Source organism: Lithobates pipiens, unplaced genomic scaffold (genome assembly GCF_037356315.1).
Source record: "Lithobates pipiens isolate NorthernLeopardFrog02 unplaced genomic scaffold, aLitPip1_a1.2 Scaffold_22, whole genome shotgun sequence".
NCBI lineage: Eukaryota > Metazoa > Chordata > Amphibia > Anura > Ranidae > Lithobates > Lithobates pipiens.
This window is the reverse complement of record NW_027507784.1, coordinates 149,576,990-149,597,369: the sequence shown is the minus strand read 5'-3', so window position 1 is coordinate 149,597,369 and position 20,380 is coordinate 149,576,990. Positions and strand designations below refer to the sequence as shown.

Genomic DNA, 20,380 nt, shown 5'->3' with positions numbered 1-20,380 from the left:
CTTTAAAATCACTCGCAGCTATTATGAATTGTCGGCTCCGTAATACAGAGAACACTCATTGAAAGTCATTGATAAATAAATAAATAAATAATTTTAAAAAAAAGCGTGGGGGTCCCCCAAATTCAATTACCAGGCCCTTCAGGTCTGGTATGGATATTAAGGGGAACCCTGCCTCAAATTTAAGAAAAAATTTGACGTGGGGTTCCCCCTAAATATCCATAACCAGGCCCTTCAGGTCTGGTATGGATATTAAGGGGAACCCCGCGTCAAATTAAAAAAAAAATTGACGTGGGGTTCCCCCTAAAAATCCATACCAGACCCTTTATCCGAGCACGCAACCTGGCAGGCGGCAGGAAAAGAGGGGGGGACGAGAGAGCGCCCCCCCCTCCCTCCTGAACCGTACCAGGCCACATGCCCTCAACATTGGGAGGATGCTTTGGGGGTCTGTGACCCCTCAAAGCACCTTGTCCCCATGTTGATGAGGACAAGGGCCTCATCCCCACAACCGTGGCCGGTGGTTGTGGAGGTCTGCGGGCGGGGGGCTTATCAGAATCTGGAAGCCCCCTTTAACAAGGGGACCCCCAGATCCCGGCCCCCCCCTGTTTGAAATGGTAAGGGGGTACAAAGTACCCCTACCATTTCACAAAGAAAGTGTAAAAAATGGTTAAATAAAACAAACACACTTTTGAAAAATTCCTTTATTAAAAATAAAAAAAAGATTCCAGCGGTGGTAATCCACTCTTGCTATCCAGCGACGGACGGTCATCTCTCCAGCGATGTCTCATCTCATCTCATTCCCCTTAATATCCATACCAGACCTGAAGGGTCTGGTTATGGATATTTAGGGGGAACCCACGTCAAATTTTTTCTTAAATTTGAGGCAGGGTTCCCCTTAATATCCATACCAGACCTGAAGGGCCTGGTAATTGAATTTGGGGGACCCCCACGCTTTTTATTTATTTATTTTTATTTTTTTAATCAATGACTTTCAATGAGTGTTCTCTGTATTACGGAGCCGACAATTCATAATAGCTGCGAGTGATTTTAAAGGACTTTTTTTCCTGCATAAATGACACTTTGTGCAGGGACAGTTCTAAGCACCAGAAACATGAGCCCCTTCACAGGCATACTATAGACAACCCCCCCCCCCTACGAAATTTAAAGGAATATTACACTTTTATTGTTTCACTTTAATCATTATTAAAATCACTGCTCCCGAAAAAACTGCCGTTTTTAAAACTTCTTTTTGCATTGATACATGTCCCCTGGGGCAGGACCCGGATCCCCAAACACTTTTTAGGACAGTAACTTGCAGAATCTTTTCTCTCTGTCAAATCTTTTTTCTCTGTCGAATATTTTCTCTATATAATCTTGGACTAATAGAGGTAAGGTTAGGCACATTCGACCACAGGTTCTATAGACAGATTGTTATTGTCAGAGTCATGTAGAATCTCCTATTCTATATCGAACTGTTGTAACAATGAAAACGAAAATAAAGCATTTATTTATGTCGGATCTTTCGTTTTTCGGATTTTGTGCTTTCGTTATCGTTTGTCAAAACAAAAACGAAAATAGCTGAAATTCGGACGAAAATGCATTCGGACGAAAACGAATGCACATGTCTAGTTGTTAGGTCCTAGCAACCAACCACAGCAAAGGAAGGGAGGGAATCTATACTGATGACTGGGGAAGGGTCACAGATTGCTGGTTTGCAAAGATGCATCGCTCTCCACATTTTTATACAGACTTAGTAAACTCTTGCAGTAGGGCGATTTCACCTTCAAGCTGTAGATTGGAACCCCTGCCATAAATAAGTTATTATGCATGGCACTTTATAATTTGCTATTCAATATAATAGTTTGAAAGTTACAAGATCAACATAAATAGTTTCTTAGACTACATAAGCTGTCTTTTTAGAATCTATAAAATTAAGATTCATACCTGAAGTATCCAATGATGAAGATAGCAACTGCTAATGAGCAAAATGAAATAGAGTATCCAACTGTGTACATGACATAAAGTCGTTCAAAAAATTCTCTCTGTTGACAAAAAAAAAGATATGTTAGACATATATTTTTGTGTATACAAAATGTATATTAAAATTGTAAAATGTGAGTCAATTACAGGTCCGAAGGTTGCATGCCGTAATGTAACACATGGCATGGAACTTAAACGTAGTGTCAAACTTTCATTTTTCCAGATTCTATTTGAGATGCCCTGTCTTATGTATATTTCGCATATACTGTATATCTCCGTTTAGTTTTGTAGGGTATTTGTACGTTGTATAAAAATCTTTAAATAGATAACTTATTTTAGCTTTTGGCAAAAGATGATTAAGAACTGTTTTACATGCCAAATAATTAGAATTTCTGTCTATTCAGCACAGAAATTTACATTGTTTTATGAAAGAGCAGAGCCTGCATGAAGAACTGAATTTTATGAACAGAATCAAACAGTGGCGTAACTAGAACCTTCAGGCCCCCGATGCAAGAAACCATGAAGGGCCCCCCTGAACCCCAGCCAGGGCCCTTCCCTCCGAGTCCGGCGGTGGAACTCCAGGGCGTGGTCAGAGATATGACCTTTGTGAGCCCTGTAGTTCCACCACTGGCATCAGTAGTTTTTTTATTATTTTTTATTTTTATTTTTAGGTGCCCCATTGGGGGACTGTCCCTAGGCAGGATGGGGTCCCCGTCCCCAGAAGAGATGAGGTCCTTTTCTCCAGGGCAGATGAGGGTCCCTGTCCCCACGTGAGAAGGGGCCCCTGTCCCCAGGGGGAGATGGAGGGGGTATGTAATGGTGTGTGGGGGATGGGGTCCTCTCACTTACCATGACCAAGCTGCAGGCCACGCACTCATCCATGTTGGCCTGGGCTCCATCCAGTGTGCTGGACGGGTGATCAGCATATCTCCCAGAAAGACCTTTCATGATCTGTGTATGACGGGGGAGGAAGGGGGCTGGCAGACAAGCCTGCAGTGTCCTCCGGGAGTCGGCTCTCATAGGGCTGCACTGCATCTGTGTTCTTAAAGCGGAGGTCCACCCTAAAGTGGACCTCTGCTCATTGGAACCCTCCCCCCCTCCGGCGCCACAATTGGCACCTTTCAGGGGGGAGGGGGGTGCAGATACCTGTACAGTACAGGTATTCTTCACCCACTTTCGGGATAGCTCTCTGCGGAAAGGGGCGTAGATTACGCCCCTTTCCGCAAGTGCCCGCCCCTTTCCGCAAGTGCCCCGCTGCCTGCTGGGAAACACACAGATCCCAGAGGCAGCGGGGACCGTCCTTATTGCGCAGCGCGATTCGCGCATGCGCAGTAGGGAACCGGGAAATGAAGCCGAAAGGCTCCATTTCCTGATTCCCATACCCAAGATGGCGGCGGCAGCACCTTACAGACGATCTAGAGATCGGCTTCGGGTGCCGACATCGCGGGCGCGCTGGACAGGTAAGTGTCACTATTTTAAAAGTCAGCAGCTGCAGTATTTGTAGCTGCTGGCTTTTAAAAAAAAAAAAATGCGGAGTCCCGGTGGACTCCCACTTTAAAGTTTGTTTACCCGGGAGAAGTATGCAGTGGTGTGGGCCGGACTCGGGGGGGGGGACTCTGGCCTGGAGAGAACAGACATCGGACTGAGCGGCAATGCATGGAGCAGGAGAGGGGCACTCTGAGGATCCGGCCAAGGACACAGGTCATGCGGGGAATGCACAACTAAAGAGCAGCCAGTGCGATAGTCGAGCATGGAGCTCTGATAGTCACCCTCCACCTCCAGCCACCCGTGTGCATGGTGCACTGGTACCCCTAGCTGCCTATGCTGCTGCCGGCGACTGCTGCACCCCCTATAGTTACGCCCCTGGAATCAAATATTACAGCTTGATCTTTTCTCTTGCCTCAGTCCAGTGATTTGACAATTTAAGAGAAGCAGCAGACTGATGAGCTCATTTGTCCTTCATTCTGCTTTATCCGTCTGTCAGCATGCTCCTTGTTACCACATGAGCACTGCAGCACAACTGAGGGGTTCTTTGTGCTGATTCTCCCAAGTCTTGCTGTACAAAGGGCTGCAAGATGCTGATACCCAGTCAAAATCAAGTAATTGAACTAGCTGATTTAAACAATTAATGTAATAATTGAACACATACCTGTGTTGATTGATATTTTTTTTTCACATTTTTTCATTTCTGGGGGATGAAGTTTGATTTCACCTTAACCTTATTTTTGAGGTAGATCCCCAGGATACATGTTCAGCCTGATTCACTAACTATTGGTTGACAGTTTGCAATGGATAACCCAGCCCTACTTACAATAAATTGCCAGCATGGTCATTGGCCAATTCATTCAGTCCAGGAGCAGATCAACTCTTTCTAAAGAGCACCCACAATTGGTGGCCAGGAACAGCTTGCTGATAGCAAAGCTTGATATACACACAGTTCTGGGAGATGACAGACAATTCTGCATGACTTTGAACTTAGATGCTCTGAAGGTCATCCATTCTATTTGAAGAGGCTAAAAGGGACATGTGAAAATGCATAATTGATAGTGAAAATGTATTTATCCTTTAAGACAGCAGTAAGTCTAGCTCTGGGATTAGTTACATTGATTATGTGACCCATAGCATATATCAGTTGAGCTATCTTGGTTAACATCTTGGATTTGAAACAATCCTGTGTAATTAAATTGTCAAAGGCTTTATAAAAAATTAACCACGAAACAAACTGGCAATATGTTTGTGTTCATCTATTGGGGGGACTCTAAACCTAAAAGTGTGGCATAATTTGTATTAGAATATACATTTAAGCAAAAATATTTAATGAAAATGTATCATGTAATGTCGTGTAAATTGACATTAAAGTGCAATTTACATATATGTTAACTGTTTTATATTGTCAAATGATTGTTAAAGTAATCAACCATTCTAGTGACAATGAAGTATCTTTATCAATTTCGTTCAATCGGCAAAGAAGTGACGCTGAAAGCAGGATTTAAAGAGTGTTTTTTCTTTTGTAGTAGGTTTTTTCTGTGTACTGTAGTTGTTCAATGAAAAGAAGGTAAAGGGTTTGTAGAACTATTAATGTGTATGCATTTGATCAGTGCCTTCATTGTTCTACTTCAAAGCTAAGTTAACCTTATCCCATTTAGTTAACGTCATGATGTAATACATGTTAAAGCTAATAACTATATTAAAAACTTTAAAACAGTTGAACATTATACATTTTGAAAATAAGATGTAGCATTTTACCATATTTAGTAATATAATAACCTTTTTTAGAATACAAACATTAGATGACCAATGATTCTATAAACATTTACAAGCCTTCTTAATTTGGTCATACCGTAAAACATTCAAAGAAGAACATAACATGAAAGTATAACTATAGACAAAACATGTTTTTTATATTTTGGATAGAGGGCTGAGGGTTAGAACCACTGTCATGTTTTTATTGTTGTCTGTGCCCCTATTAGGGAGTAGAGTCTTTGGTTTGATATTACTTCTGTTCGGTCTACTCAGAAACAAAATTGCACTAACGATAACAAGTTGGAGAATCATATTGGTTCTAGTAATGACGGTTCTGGAGACAGAGGAGCTAGAGGTAGCAGAGGAACTGGCACCAGTAAAGCTAAATAAAGCAAAGGGTCCTGATTGTATTCATCCCAGAGTTCTAAGAGAACTTCAAGATATAGTAGCTTATAGGACCATTAACTGGTCTTTTTAATCAATCTCTAACAGGAGAAGTTCCCCATGACTGGCGGACAGTCACTATTGTCCTATCCACAAGAAGGGCAGCAAGGCAGAAGCTGGCAATTACAGGGTAGTGAGTTTGACATCAATTGTAGTTAAGTTATTGGAATCACTCCTGAAAAGGAGGATCATACCAGACTAATCTGATTGAATGTTTTTTTTTTTTTTTTTTTGTTTCACAAAGTTTATTGAGTGAACCAGAACATAAGATACATCATAGAAAAAAGACATATAATGTTGCATATTATACATGTGATAATAATAGAGTACAGTTACAAAGGATATTAGGAAAAGTATTCATGTAGGCAGTACAATATAAATATATATGAAAAAATAAGCAGATTATTCCATCATAATACTGAAGGTCAGATGATAGTTTGACTAACTGTACCCAAAGTATGGGGGGGAAGTATAGGGGTGGGGAGGGAAAAAGGGTGAGGAAAGGAAGGAGAGGGAGGAAGAAAAAAAAAAAAAAAAAAGGGGGTTAATATAGGGGGGGGGGGGGGAAGCACCACTGTCTCCGAGTTGATTCGAGTCTCCTCACCGGACGATTTGCACAGACCGTGTAGAATTTTCGTTGTGGGAAGCCAAAAATCAGCCCACACCTTTGAGTGTTTCGTAGTTCCAGGTCCGTTCCGGTCCTTTCGAAAATCTCGGGATATCGTGTCACCATAAAAACAAAATGAACAAGTGCACCCGATCGTGTAATAGAGTTTAAACACGTAGAATTTATTTATTATTCAACCGAATAATGTTGAGCGCTACAGATGACTCCACCGAGCCATACAAAAGTAGACGTAACTTAAAAAATGAACAATTTTGCTAGCAAAACAAATATAAAATCAACGAATGCTAAAAACACAAAGGGTGAGCGTAACTACCCGACGATCGTTTCGTCAAAATCTGATGCAAATCGTCCGGTGAGGAGACTCGAATCAACTCGGAGACAGTGGAACGTCTGAGTGACTGGGTCATTGTTCGGTTGTCCGCTTCGAATCGTTTGGGTATTCGTGCATACTAATCGTTGATCTGGTAAGCCTCTATTTCTTATTTGATTTGTAGCTGTGAAGTGTCCACGTGGTCAAGCACTCTCTCCTGAACAAACAGAATTAACTACATTCTTGTTCACCTAAATTAGGACACTATTTTATGCTTTTGAATTTCTTGCCACATGTAAATGCGCTGGACTTTTGGGTTATTGAAAGATGTCAATTCTGTCAACTAACAAATAATTTTTTTATATAAATTGTTCACTTCATTTGGATTCACTAACACTTAGGTTTTTTTATGATAGTTTATTCATTTATACTTAGTTACACGATACTTCACTTAGTGATAAGCGCTGCACTTTTATTCTCCATATTACATTCTAAGCCACGGTATATCTTCGTCAGGGGTCCGGGGCTTAGAAATCCCCTGAGCCGAATGTCCAAAATGTACCTCATCAGGAGGGATGTTTTGGAGCATTCTAATTGGTCAGTGCCTACACATCGGTGGCACTGACCAATCAGCAGCCACATAGCCTGTCCTGTCAGCTATGAAGAAGATGCGTGGATGCTGAGGGGATTTCTAAGACCCAGACTCCTGACATGGATATACCGGGGCTTAGAAAGAGATTGCTGTGGTCCACGTCAGCGGGACCGGGTGAGGGGGGGGAAGAGGAGGGGTCCTGTGTAAGTTTGCCATGCAGATTTTTCTGTAAAGGTGAACTTACACTTTAAATACATCAAGGGGTGAATAAGGTTCAGGAAGGCAGTCTTTTCAATATAAAAATCTAAATCAAGAACACGGGGGCATGACCTCCAACTAACTGGAGAAAAGTTCAAAACAAATCTTAGAAAGTATTATTTTACTGAAAGGGTTTTCTGCACACTACATCAAATTTGTCTGCATGGCTGTGGTCCCAGAAGGAAGACTCTTCTAAAGATGATGAACAAGAAAGCCTGCAAACAGTTTGCTGAAGAAAGGCACACTAAGGACATGGAATATTAAAACTATGTCCTCTGGTCTGATGAGACCAAGATACATTTTTTTTTTGGTTCAGATGGTGTCAAGCATGTGTAGCAGCAACCAGGTGAGGAGTACAAAGACAAGCATGTCTTGCCTACAGTCCAGCATGATGGTGGGAGTTTCATGGTCTAGGGCTGCATGCATGCAGTCAGCACTGGGGAGCTACATTTCATTGAGGAAACCATGAATTCAAACATGTACTGTGACATACTGAAGCAGAGCATGATCCCCTCCCTTCAGAGACTGGGCCTATGGCCAGTATTCTAACATGATAACGACCCTAAATACACTTCCAAGACAACCACTAGCTTGCTAAAGAAGCTAAGGGTAAAGGTGATGGACTGGCCAAGCATGTCTCCAGACCTAAACCCTATTGAGCATCTGTGGGGAATCCTCAAACCTCAAACGGAAGTTGGAGGAGCGCAAGGTCTCTAACATCCAACAGTTCTGTGATGTTGCCATGGAGGAGGGGAAGAGGACTCCAGCGGCAGCCTGTGAAGCTCTGGTCAACTCCATGCCCAAGAGTGTTAAGGCTTTTGCAGAGTACGGTTGCTGGGTGCAGCGGAGTCAATTCAAATTAGACATTGTGGAGTAACAGGAACTGGCTTCTTTATTGGAACATAACCACACTAGCAATAATGTCCCCTCACATGGTATGAAAAACACAGACAGGAAAAAGAAACCAACAAGTACAGCATTGCATACCAGAAATACAACACATCATAGAAAATGTATAGCATAGCATATCACTGAGCATTAGCGACATCTAGTGTCCTGTTTATGAACTTCAGTCAATAGGCTAAGCTGAAATCTGTTGTATCTCCAACACCCCTTCTCAACAGCTAAGGCTTAGTCTGTTAAACCCATCTTCTTTGTAAGCCTTAAATGTCTTTCAGCGGTCAGGGGCTTTGTAAGGATATCTGCTGTCATAGCCTCGGTTGGGCAATAATGTAACTCAAGAAGACCTATCTCTTGAAGATCCCTAAGTAAGTGGAACTTCACATCAATTTGATAGGTTCTTGAATTAACTCCTTCCATGTGTGCAAGTACAAGGCATCCTTGATTGTCCTCATAGATTTCTGTTGGTCCCAACTGTGGTTGACCCAAGTCTGTTAATAGCTGTCTTAGCTATATAACTTCTTGGCTTGCCTGCGCTGCAGCAACGTATTCTGCTTCAGTAGATGACAGTGTAACAGAGAGTTTCTTTTTACTGGTCCAACTGATGGTACCTCCTGACAGATAAAAAATAAGAAGACACTGGTAGATTTTCTGTCACTGTTATCTCCTGCCCAGTCAGCATCCACATATCCTGTTAAGTTGCTTTTATCACTTGCTGGTAGCTTTAACTTGTAGTGCGAAGTTCCTTTAAGATAGCGAATGATTCGCTTTACAGCATTCCAGTCCCTTTTATTTGGCATTGAAACCTTTCTGCATAGGATTCCAACAGTTGCTGCAATGTCTGACCTTTTAGCAGTGGTAAGGTACAGCAATTTCCCTATTGCTTTCCTGTATTGAGTATTAGTAGGTAATGGGTTATCTTGACAATTCATTTCCTTTAGGTAGTTGGTTTCTATGGGAGACTTTACTGGTTTTGGCATCTTCCATTCCAAATGTTTCAATTATTTCTTGTAATTTGTGTCGTTGGTTCAAAAGAAAGCTGCCATCTTCGTCTCTCTTGATCTGGATACCGAGGTAATACTGTATGCTGCCAAGATCTTTGGTGTCAAAGTGCTGATTTCTTTTTTCCAGTATTTCTCCTTCATCCCCTTTTGCTCAAAGCAAATTAGGATATCATCCACATAAATAAGCATATAGACCCATCTGTTTGCCAATTTCTTTGTGTATAAGCAGGGGTCTGCTTTACTCCTTAGAAAGTTTTGATGTGTAAGCACTTCATTTATTTTTATATTCCACGCTCTGGCTGCTTGCTTTAGACCATATATACTCCTGCGAAGTTTGCGCACTAGGTCTAACCTTTGTTTATCTTTGAATCCTGGCGGCTGTTCCATGTAAATTTCTTCTGTTAAATCGCCATGTAGAAACGCGGTTTTCACATCAAAATGTTTCACTTGCATTTTTCTTGTGACGGCTACTGTTAGTAAAGTCTGTATTGTAGTGTGCTTGACTACTGGTGCAAACGTATCATCATAGTCCTCTCCGTATTTTTGAAAACAGCCCTTGGCTACTAGTCTTGCTTTGTACCGTTCAATTGTGCCATCTGCATTGTATTTCACTTTAAAAGTCCATTTAGAGCCTATGGCTTTCCTTCTGGGTGGTAGTTCTGTAAGTATCCATGTTTTAGTGTCATGCATGGATTTCATCTCTTGCTCGGCAGCCTTTATCCATTTACTTGCTTCTTGTTCTGAAAGCTGAGATATATCTTCCCAGCTTGCAGGTTCCTTGATATTGGCAGTACTTGCTTTGTATGAGCGACGTATAGGTGGTTTACCTTTGTTTTCTCTTGTTGAACGTCGCGTTTTTGTGTCTGAGCCTTCTTGTGTCTGCTCTTATTTGTTCAGAAGTTACAGAGAGGGGCCTATTCAATGTCGGTTTTCTCTTCTATTCTTGCTTCCACTGTTGTCATTAAATTGTCTCTTAAATCTTCAGCAAAGGTTGTGCTGTTGCTAATGGTAACCTTGTTTGTTTTGAGATTTAGGATTCTGTAACCCTTGACATTGTCACTTTATCCAACAGAGATACCTTCAAAAGCTCTTTTCTGGAGTTTGGTGCGTTTTTCTTCAGGTATGTAGATGAATGCTTTGCATCCAAAAACTCTTAGGTGTTTTACACTTGGCTTCTCATTGTGCCATAGTTCATATGGGGTTTTCTCCGCTGTTCTGGAAAGAAGTCTGTTCTGCAAATACGTAGCTGTCATGGCTGCCTCACCCCAGTATTTTTGTGGTAGTCCAGAGTCAGTCAGCATACATCTGATCATTTCAGTCAGAGTTCTGTTCTTTCTTTCAGCTACTCCATTTTGTTCATTTTGTTTGTACACGGGACTGTCTTTTGATGTTCTATTACATTCTGTTTTAAGTACTCTTGTATCTTACCGCCTGTGAATTCACCTCCATTATCACTCCAAAGTATGAGAGGCTTCCTCTGAAACTTGTTACTAGTCTTTATTATATCGTTTTTCAATTTGTCAAAAACTTCATTTTTGTGTTGCATTAGGTAGGTGACTGTGTATCTTGAATAGTCGTTGATGCAAGTCACTATGCACCTGTTGCCTCCAGGTGTTGGTGGGTTTAGGGGACCACACACGTCACTGCGAACTAAGTCAAGTGGTCTTGAAGCTCTCTTCTGACTGCTGCTCTTGTAGCTTTGGATTTAATGCAACATTCACACTTAACAGTAACTGGGCATACTGGGCAACAGTAACTGGGATACTGTTTGATCCCTTGTCAGATTTCTCCTCTGTAGTTCCTGTATGCATTCTGGGTGTTTGTGACCTAGACATCTGTGCCATATATGTATACAGTCATTGTGCTTGTGTGTACATAGTCTCACCTTTTCCTTCACTCTGTAGAGGTGATAAAGATGATCATCCAGCTTGGCACTTGCTATTGTCTGTTTGCCGTTCAGAATAGAACACTTGTCACCTTGGAATTTTACATTGAGTCCTCTGGCTGTTATACGCTTCACAGATAAGATTCCTCCTTCTAAATTAGGAACTTAAAGCACATCTTTCACTGGTATGGCTAAATTGTTTCCCGCATCATCCGTGCATATGAGGATTCCATGCCCATATCCTTCTGCATGTATTTTGCTTCCATCTGCAAGATAAATAGTTTCTTTGTTGTTCAGATCACGTTCTGTGAAGAAACTTCTATCACTCGTCATGTGACTGGTTGCCCCCGAATCGATGCACCAGCCTTGGCATTTATTGTTGCCTGTCGTTTTAAATATGGCATTCCAGGTTCCTTCCCATGGTCATTGATTGTGGTTTTGACCTTTTGTTTAGCATAAGAGGGACGCTGTCTCATTTGCTCTGCTTTCCATATAGTACAGTCTTTCTTTATGTGTTTCTGGCATCTGTAGCTTTAAGAGTGGTTCTTGTGTCAGTTTCTGTGGAGTCATGCACTAATTCCTTTCTTCTCTGATACTCATCTATGAGCCTGGTTTTTACAAATGCTATCGTCAGATCTGTCTCAGGTCGTGTCTCCAGTGCATTGATTAGTGCACTGTATCGGACAAACTGCATAACAACATGGCTGCAGTGTGACTGTCTATTATATTCTCCCCGATTGATCTGAGTTGGGCAATCACTTCCAGCATTGCATTTATATGCTCCTGCATGTCCTATTCTTTGCCAAGTCTCATTTTATAAAGATTCCGCAGCAAAAACAGCTTGCTGTTTAAACTGGATCTTTCACACAGTCTTTTCAGTAGGTCCCATTTACCTTTCGTTGTGTCCTCATGGCGTATATGAATAAGCTGATCATCCTCCACTAGTAAACTTATGGTGGCCCGTGCCTGTCTGTTTTTCTTGTCCCAGTTGTGATTATTATCCTGTGGCCTCTCTGTGGTGGTAGCCTCCCACAAGTCATCTCTGGATAATAGCATTTCTACTTTGAACTTCCATAGCTGATAATTGTCATTGTTTAGCTTGGCCACTGAGAGTTTTTTTTTTTTTAATACAAACGTTTTTATTGGGTGAGAAACAGAATACACAGTAGTGCACATATACACAACTTGCAGTAGCATTGTACAGTGTTACAGTAAAGCTCAGATGAAATGATGAGGAACAATATCAAGAGAAAACATACAAAAAAAAATAGAACAGCGCTATAGAGCCAGTGAAACGTAAACTTTCATCAGAGAGGTCGTGTGTAACTGTTCTAGAAGTACCATGCTAAGACCTTTAGGGTGACTGTGTAGGTTAAGGTAAAAACACACTAAATTTACAATAACAACAACAACTGACCGTAGCAGAGAAAAGAAAAAAAATCCCTTCTTTCATAAACTTCAGCCCCATAACGACTGGTATACGACCAATCTCAGAAAATAGAGGATGTGCGGAGATTTGGTGGACTAGGTAACCAGGACAGGGTCCGTAAGACTGCTATGTCCCAAAAACAAGGCCCAGTGCCATCTCATCTCAGGGATCCACCTGCGGGGGAAGGGGAGGGAGTACCAACCCCTCCGCCCCCAATCCGATCGGCCAAGTTGCCCACTTGGCAGTGTGAATGTGCATAGAGTCCAGTAGCGTATGGTGGATCCGTTCCATAAGACGGATAGACTCCATCCTTCGAATTACCTGAGCCCAGGGAACCGAGGGTGAGCGCCAATGTAGCGCCACCGCCCATTGAATGGCGCTAAATAGGGTATTAATCAATCTCTGGGAGGATCTGGTAGTCCCCGGGAGGGAGGAAAAAAGTAGACAGTGTGCTGCCGTCAATTCAACGTTAGCCCCCACGATGGTGGTAACTAAGGTCGAGGCTCGATCCCAGACAGGTTGAAGTAGGGGACAGCTCCAGAATGTATGGAGTAGTGTGCCAGGCTCCAGGCAACCCCTAAAGCACCCGCCAGAGACCGAAGGAAAAAATTTATGTACCCTCTCTGGGGTGAGGTACCAACGTGTGTGTAATTTCACTACCGTGTCCTTAATAGCCATGGAACGGGAACATCTATGCATATTCCGGAGCATGTCCTGCCAATCCTCTTGAGAGAATTCGCTGGACAGGTCTGCTTCCCACAATCCCATGGCTCTAGATTTCTCAGGTAACTGAGCTTCTAATAGGAGCTTATATATCATAGAGATAGTGCCTCTATCTCTGGAGTGTCGATAACATAGTGATTCAAATTGCACCCTAGAGGGGTCACTAGCTACACAATAGTGTGTTTGGAAAAAATGGCGAATTTGCAGGTATTTATAGAATTCCCCCCTCGGAATCTCGTGGCTCCTCTGGAGCTGCAAAAAGGATGTAAAGCGTGGGCTATCATTGCAGAGAGCTCGGAGGGTGACCAGCGACTTCCGAATCCACCAGCTAAAAGAGCCGGGGGACTCGAATGCCAGGGGGAATCTCCTATCTCCCAGAAAGGAGGCCAACCGGGGTCTGCTTGGTAGCAATCTGAATTTAGAGTGATATAGTGACCACAGATAAAGGGAGCGGCTAACTATAGTGTTTAGGGGGGCTAGGACCCCTGGTCTCATCTCCCCCTGCCACAGGATGCCTGGGAGAAAATACGGGCGTATGGACTGGGTTTCAAAAATCAGCCATGGCACCCCACAGTCAGTAGCGTGCCATTGGGCCGTTTGGGCCAACCTTGCTGCCAGGTAATATAACCAGATATCTGGTAAACCCAGTCCCCCCTGGGGCAGGGGTCGATGTAACAGAAGTTTCCCAAACCTGGGCCTCTTATTCTGCCATATAAAAGCATTAATGTCGCGTTGCAACAATGCGAGAGCTCGGCGTGGGACATACAGGGGGAGGGCCCTAAAAAAATAAAGTAATTTGGGCAGAATAGACATCTTAACCGCGACCACTCTCCCCATCAAGGGGATATGATAAGTGGACCACAGTTTTAGCCATCTCCTAACAGCCGAAAAGGCCACAGGAAAATTAGCATTATAGGTGTCCGATAGAGTGGTGGCAAGATGAATCCCGAGATAATTCAGTGTATGTTTAGATACTAAGAGGCCAAATGTGTTTTGGAGATGTAAAACTTCGGGGGGGGTGAAATTAACAGGGAGGGCCGAACATTTGGATAGGTTCACTGCCAACCCTGAAAGTTTCCGAAATGAGTCCAGGGTGTCAATGAGGTTGGGTAGCGAAATTAGAGGATTGGGTAAAAACAGAAGGACATCATCCGCATATAGGCTAAGCTTGTATTCCCCCTCCCCCTTCAGGTACCCCCCTATATTCGGGTTAGCAATAAGTGCCCTGGCCAGGGGTTCCAAAGCCAGGGCAAATATTAAAGGGGACAGCGGGCAACCCTGTCTGGTGCCCCTGCCCAAGGGGAACAGCTCAGAGGAACAACCCGGGATCTTCACTCTAGATTGAGGGTTCAGATATAAAGCCTTAAATCCGTGGACAAAAGCTCCAGTAAACCCAAACTTATGTAAAACTCTGTCAATGTAGGGCCATAAAACACTATCAAAGGCTTTATGTATATCCAGACCCAGGATCAGGACTTTTTTGGAGAAAAGGTTGGCGTCCTGTATAACATTCAAGGCCAATCTAATGTTGTCCGTGATTTGCCTATTTGGTATAAATCCCGTTTGTTCCGGACCCACCAGAGTACCAACTATAGGGGCTAGTCTGTTTGCTAATAATTTTCCTAAAAGTTTGACATCATTATTCAATACCGAAATGGGCCTATAATTTTGGGGCAGGGTGTGATCCTTATTAGGTTTGGGGATTAACGTCATATTGGCATGAAGCATTTCATCTGGGGATAGCATGACCTTGTAAAATCTGGTTAAAAAGCTTCGTCAATTTGGGGGCCAGGACTTGGGTAAATTTTTTGTAATATAGTGAGGTATATCCATCCGGGCCAGGGGCCGTGGAGGATTTAAGGGATTTCATAGTGGCTATAACCTCTTGTTCGGAAAAGGGGGCATTCAGGGCTTGAAGTTGTGAGTCCGACAGTGATGGGAGGTTCACAGAATCTAACCACCGGTCCACATCCGGGGAGACAGGTTGGGAAGGAGGAGATAACAACTTCTGGTAGAATGTTTTAAAAACCTGAAGTACTTCTGTGGGGTGGGTGACTATGTGACCTGAATCGTTTCTTAATTTGTAATCATGGGGAGGCTGTAGGGCTTGATGAAGTTTGCGAGAGAACATACTGGAGGCCGTATTACTATGTAAGAGAAATTTAGCCTTAGACCAACGCAGTGCCTTCTCAGTATGACCCGAAAGGATTGTGTCTTACTCGGCCCTCTTTTGGTTGATTAACTGCATGGTGTCTAGCGAATGGGAAACAGAATGGGATTGGTATAATAGCTGTAAGTCGTGGGTAAGGGAACGGATCTGCTCACCCCTCTGTCTTTTTTTGGAGACTGCGATTTCAATTAAGTAGCCCCGAAGGACCGCTTTATGAGCCGTCCAGAGTGTTTGAGGGGAGATATCCCCAGTATCATTAATTTGGAAGTACTCCTCTAGGAGGCCCACAACACGAGTGTAAATCTCCGGGTCCGTCAACAATGAGTCATTAAGCCTCCAAGAGGCTGCCTTGGGGGAAAGGCCAATGTGGGAGGTGTGAAATAAAACCACCTGGTGATCAGACCAGGGGCACGGATGTATAGATGCGAGAGCCGAGTTAGCCAGCAATATAGGGGAAGTGTATATGTAATCTAGTCTAGCATAGCTATCGTGGGGGTGGGAATAATGGGTATATTCCCTTATGCCAATATTCAGTGCCCTCCATGAATCAATAAGTTGTAATCTATCCAACGAACGGCTCAGTAATTTCGGAAAGGCCTTAGCACAATGAGTGGGTTTACTGCGGTCTAACGCGGGGTTGGCCACTAAATTAAAATCCCCCCCCCACAATCAGATGAGGGGAGATATATCTGTCTAAAATATTTAAGAATTGTTGGTAGAAAGTACCTTGTGCAGAGTTTGGAGCGTATAAATTAGCTACAGTCACCGCCTTACCCTGTATCAACCCTTGCAACACAATGAACCTACTATTCGGGTCCTTATACACATGTGATGGTTCGAACTGCAAAGTATTGCGGATAAAGATCGCAACTCCCCTGGCCCTGGACTCAAAGGTGGTATAGTAATGCAATTTGTACGACTTGTCAAAAAATTTAGGACAAGACGTAGAGGAGAAGTGAGTCTCCTGTAAAAGTATTATGTCTGCTCCCATATGCCTATATTGACGGAAAGCCTTCCTTCTCTTTTGGGGTGAATTAAAGCCCCTCACATTATGTGAGATAATCCGGAGACCCATGTCATGTGGTGCATAGGCACGCTATTCTGTATACCCCACCAAAGAAGCGTTGTACCCCATGCCAGAGTCCAGTGCCATGGGAGCCACCCTCACATATATTAGAAAAAAGCATGGACCGAAGGCAATTAGGGCCAACTGTCCACCAATTAGAGAAGTCAAAAATAGCGAACCAAGTTATCCATAGATCAGGGCAAGTGTTACGGTCAGTATAACCTAAGAACAAATAAACTGAGACAAAAACAAAAACAAAATAACTGTGGAGTCTGGGTGGAAAATCCAGCCAGACCAATAGAATGTACACCTGGGACCCTAAGGCCCCAACATCCACCTGCTCCATTCACTCCCCGCCAACTAACAGTCCAAACAGGGAGTGGAGGACCAGTGTGGAGGGGGGAGAATCACAGCGCCAAAAAAAAGGAAGAGAGAAAATTATCCAGCGAAGGAACTAGGAAACACAAAAAAAAAAAAGGCAACCATCTCCGGGGACAGGGAGACACCAGAGTCATATAGCAATTATCTTCGAACAGCTTGCTCAAACAATGGGGAAAGGGGGAGGGATTCAAAGTATCCAGGTAGGATAGCTGAGGGAACCCGGACATAGGTTCCATTGAAGACTGTCAAAATCCGTGCAGGACAAACTGGGTAAGTCCAGGAAAACCAAAATGTGATCACTCCTCAGGAAGTGGCTGAAGCCTGCGAGAGCGCCTGTCCCTATGGGGCGATGGAGTGGCCCAAATGGGAGATGGACGAGGAGACGGTGGGTGCCTTGGTGTTTGTTGTCTTTCCAACAGGCCCAACTTCATCAGGACTTCTCTACCCTCCACAACCGTGGTGGCAACATGCGTGGAGCCATTGTGCGGGACAATCAACTTAAACGGAAACCCCCATCGATAACGCACCTGAGCTGTTTGTAGCGCAGAGGTAATTTCCTTCATCTGTCGCCGCTTTTCCAGCGTGGCCGGGGCGATATCAGGGAAAATTTGCACAGCAATCCCATCCAGAAGGATACGTGGGGTGTTGCGGGAAGCTCTGAGGATTTCCTCCTTAATAAGGAAGTCCTTAAGGCACATAACAATGTCCCGTGGGGGCTTCTCTGGGGGCGGTTTAGGCCTCAAAGCCCTGTGCAGTCTGTCACATATGAAGGATTCCTTAGGCTGGGTAGGAAGAAGCAGTTGAAAAAGCTTGGTGATCGCGGCCGGGAGATCCGTCACTGACTCAGGGATCCCCCTCACCCTCACATTGTTCCTCCTGTTTTGGTTGTCCAGGTCTTCCAAATGATTCTGGAGCTGGACAACCGTGTCCCCCAACATCTCATGGTCCCTCCGTAGATCCGCGTAAGCTAAATGGAGCTCATCATGCTTTACTTCCAGGAGGTCTGTCCTGTTCCCCAGGGCCGCTAACTCCTGCGAGAGCGTGCTAGTCGATTTCTGTAATTCCGCCTGGAATTTCCTGGCTAGCCTATCGTACATGTGGGCAAGGCTGTCTTCTAGGTCAGCTTTCGTCAGCTGGGAGTCCCCCGTACCTGCCTGTGAGCCCGCTGCGCACGGAGTCTCTGCATCCACGGAGGCCTGGGCGCCATCTTGGGACATCTCCTGCTTCTCACTGACTCGAAGAAGATAGTTGGTCAAGGAGCGCTGAGCGGTTTTCCGCTTGCCCTTCTTAGCCGTCGGCATGCACAATTGGTCCCTCGGGCCGATGGGCTAGCTGTGGTAGCGATCGGCGAGCAAATTTGGCCCTGGGAGTGCTTTAGTATCTCCGCTGTCCCCGGAGCTCCTGTGACTAGCGACCTGCTCGCTCCGCGCCGCGCATGCGCCCCCGGCCACTGAGAGTTCAAGCTCTGAGTTTCCAGACATTTTTTCCTCTTTTATATATGAACAGTCTTACTTGTCTATAGGAGATGTCACTGGAAAATGTCCTTATGTCGATTTCCACATCAGCCACACTGTCTCCCATTCGAGGCTTTGTTCTGCCTGGGCCGCACCTGGTCATAAGACTTTATCCAGACACTGGGCCCATAATCTGTTGCAGAGTATGATTGCTGGGTGCAGCGGAGTCAATTCAGATTAGACGTTGTGGAGTAACAGGAACTGGCTTCTTTATTGGAACATAACCACACTAGCAATAATGGCACCTCACATGGTATGAAAAACACAGACAGGAAAAAGAAACCAAGTACAGCATTACATACAGGAAATAGGACACATCATAGAAAAATGTATAGCATAGCATAACACTGAGAATTAGCGACATCTAGTGTGCTGTTTGTGAACTGCAGTCAATAGGCTAAGCTGAAAGCTGTTGTATCTCCAACAAAGGCAGTGCTGCAAAATAATGGTGGCCACCAGGGATGAGCTTCGTGTTCGAGTCGAACATACGTTCGACTCGAACATCGGCTGTTCGCCCGTTCGGCGAATTTCCAAACGTTATGGGCCGTTCGTGCCAAATTCGTGTGGCGCTCACGGCCCACAATGCAATGCGTCATCGCACTGCATTGCTGGCTCATGATTGGCCAAGCATGCACTGTGACCCCGCATGCTTGGCCAATCACAGCGCCAGCAGCGAGGAAAGCCATGATTGGCCACAGGCAGGATGCCTGTGGCCAATCATAGCTCAGGCTGTGTAGTACACGCCCCACACTATATAAGGCCGCCAGCGCGGCGGCCTAGTGTAGTGTGTTGGCATCTGAAGCAGTTAGTGGGTGTTCTGTGTACCTTCAACACAGTACACACCGATAGTTTTCGGCCGATTTTCGATCTTGCTGTTGTGTAGTGGTTGTTGTCTGTGTGCCCTGACCGCAGTATACACCGCTATATTCACCTCACCTATATAGCTAGTGAAATATCTTTTATAATAGAGCTTGCAGTCAGTAGTGTTAGGAGCTTGTGCGTGCTGTCTGCGTGCTCTGTACCCAGTACACACCGCTATATCCACCTACATAGCTCTTCTCTATTTGAGCCCACTTGCCATCTGCAGGAGTTATTGGAAGTTGTGTGTGCCTCCAGCACAGCACAGTATACATCTGTATATACCCCTTTATTTCTGGTGTTCTATAAAAAGGCATCTGCAGGAGTTAGTGGGTTTTTTGTGCCTCCAGCACAATATACACCTGTATCTACCCTTTATTGCTGTTCTCTAATAGAGCCATCTGCAGGGCTTAGTGGGTGTTGTGTGACTCAATTACAGTATACCCCTTTATCTCTGGTGTTCTATAATAAAGGCATCTGCAGGAGTTAGTGGGTGTTGTGTGACTCCAGCACAATATACACCTGTATCTACCGTTTATTGGTTTATTGCTGTTCTCTAATAGAGCCATCTGCAGGGCTTAGTGGGTGTTGTGTGACTCCATTACACTGCTGTTTTACCCAACTCCCTTCAGGCCATTACCATGTCTGGAAGGCCAGCAAGGAGAGGCAGACAGGCGCGAGCCGATAAAAGAGGGCAAGCAGGCTCTGTGTCTAGAGACAACAGTGCTGGTCGTGGATGCGGTGCATTGTCATCAGCACGTGGCCATGGGACACGCTTGTCCTTCTTTTCGGCAGCTGGACATGTTGAACCGCAACATGCCAACGACTTGGTAGAGTGGATGACCAAGCCCTCTTCATCCTCCTCATCCTCTCTCACCCAGTCTCAGGGTACTAGCAAAGCAGCTGCCAACGCATCGTCTTCCCTCCTCTCAATGTCATCATCGGTGACTCCTTCCCTAGACCCACCACGTCCTCCTGAGGAGTCTCCTGAACTCTTT

The 20,380-nt window shown here is 44.3% G+C and overlaps 1 protein-coding gene and 1 pseudogene across 1 annotated transcript in view; both read right to left on the bottom strand.

Moving 5' to 3' along the window:
• The window catches only part of LOC143925694 (parathyroid hormone 2 receptor-like), a 76,841-nt gene extending 69,650 nt beyond the window's left edge, over nucleotides 1-7,191 (bottom strand). Inside the window, exons 1-2 of the mRNA XM_077450156.1 lie at nucleotides 7,165-7,191; nucleotides 1,942-2,039 (exon numbers count right to left, since the gene is read on the bottom strand). Coding sequence (XP_077306282.1) covers nucleotides 1,942-2,039; nucleotides 7,165-7,191 — 125 coding nt within the window. The remainder of the gene's footprint in view (nucleotides 1-1,941; nucleotides 2,040-7,164) is intronic.
• A 1,149-nt stretch (nucleotides 7,192-8,340) lies between these two features.
• Nucleotides 8,341-12,324, bottom strand: LOC143925451 (uncharacterized; annotated as a pseudogene).
• Between the last annotated feature and the right edge of the window lie 8,056 nt (nucleotides 12,325-20,380).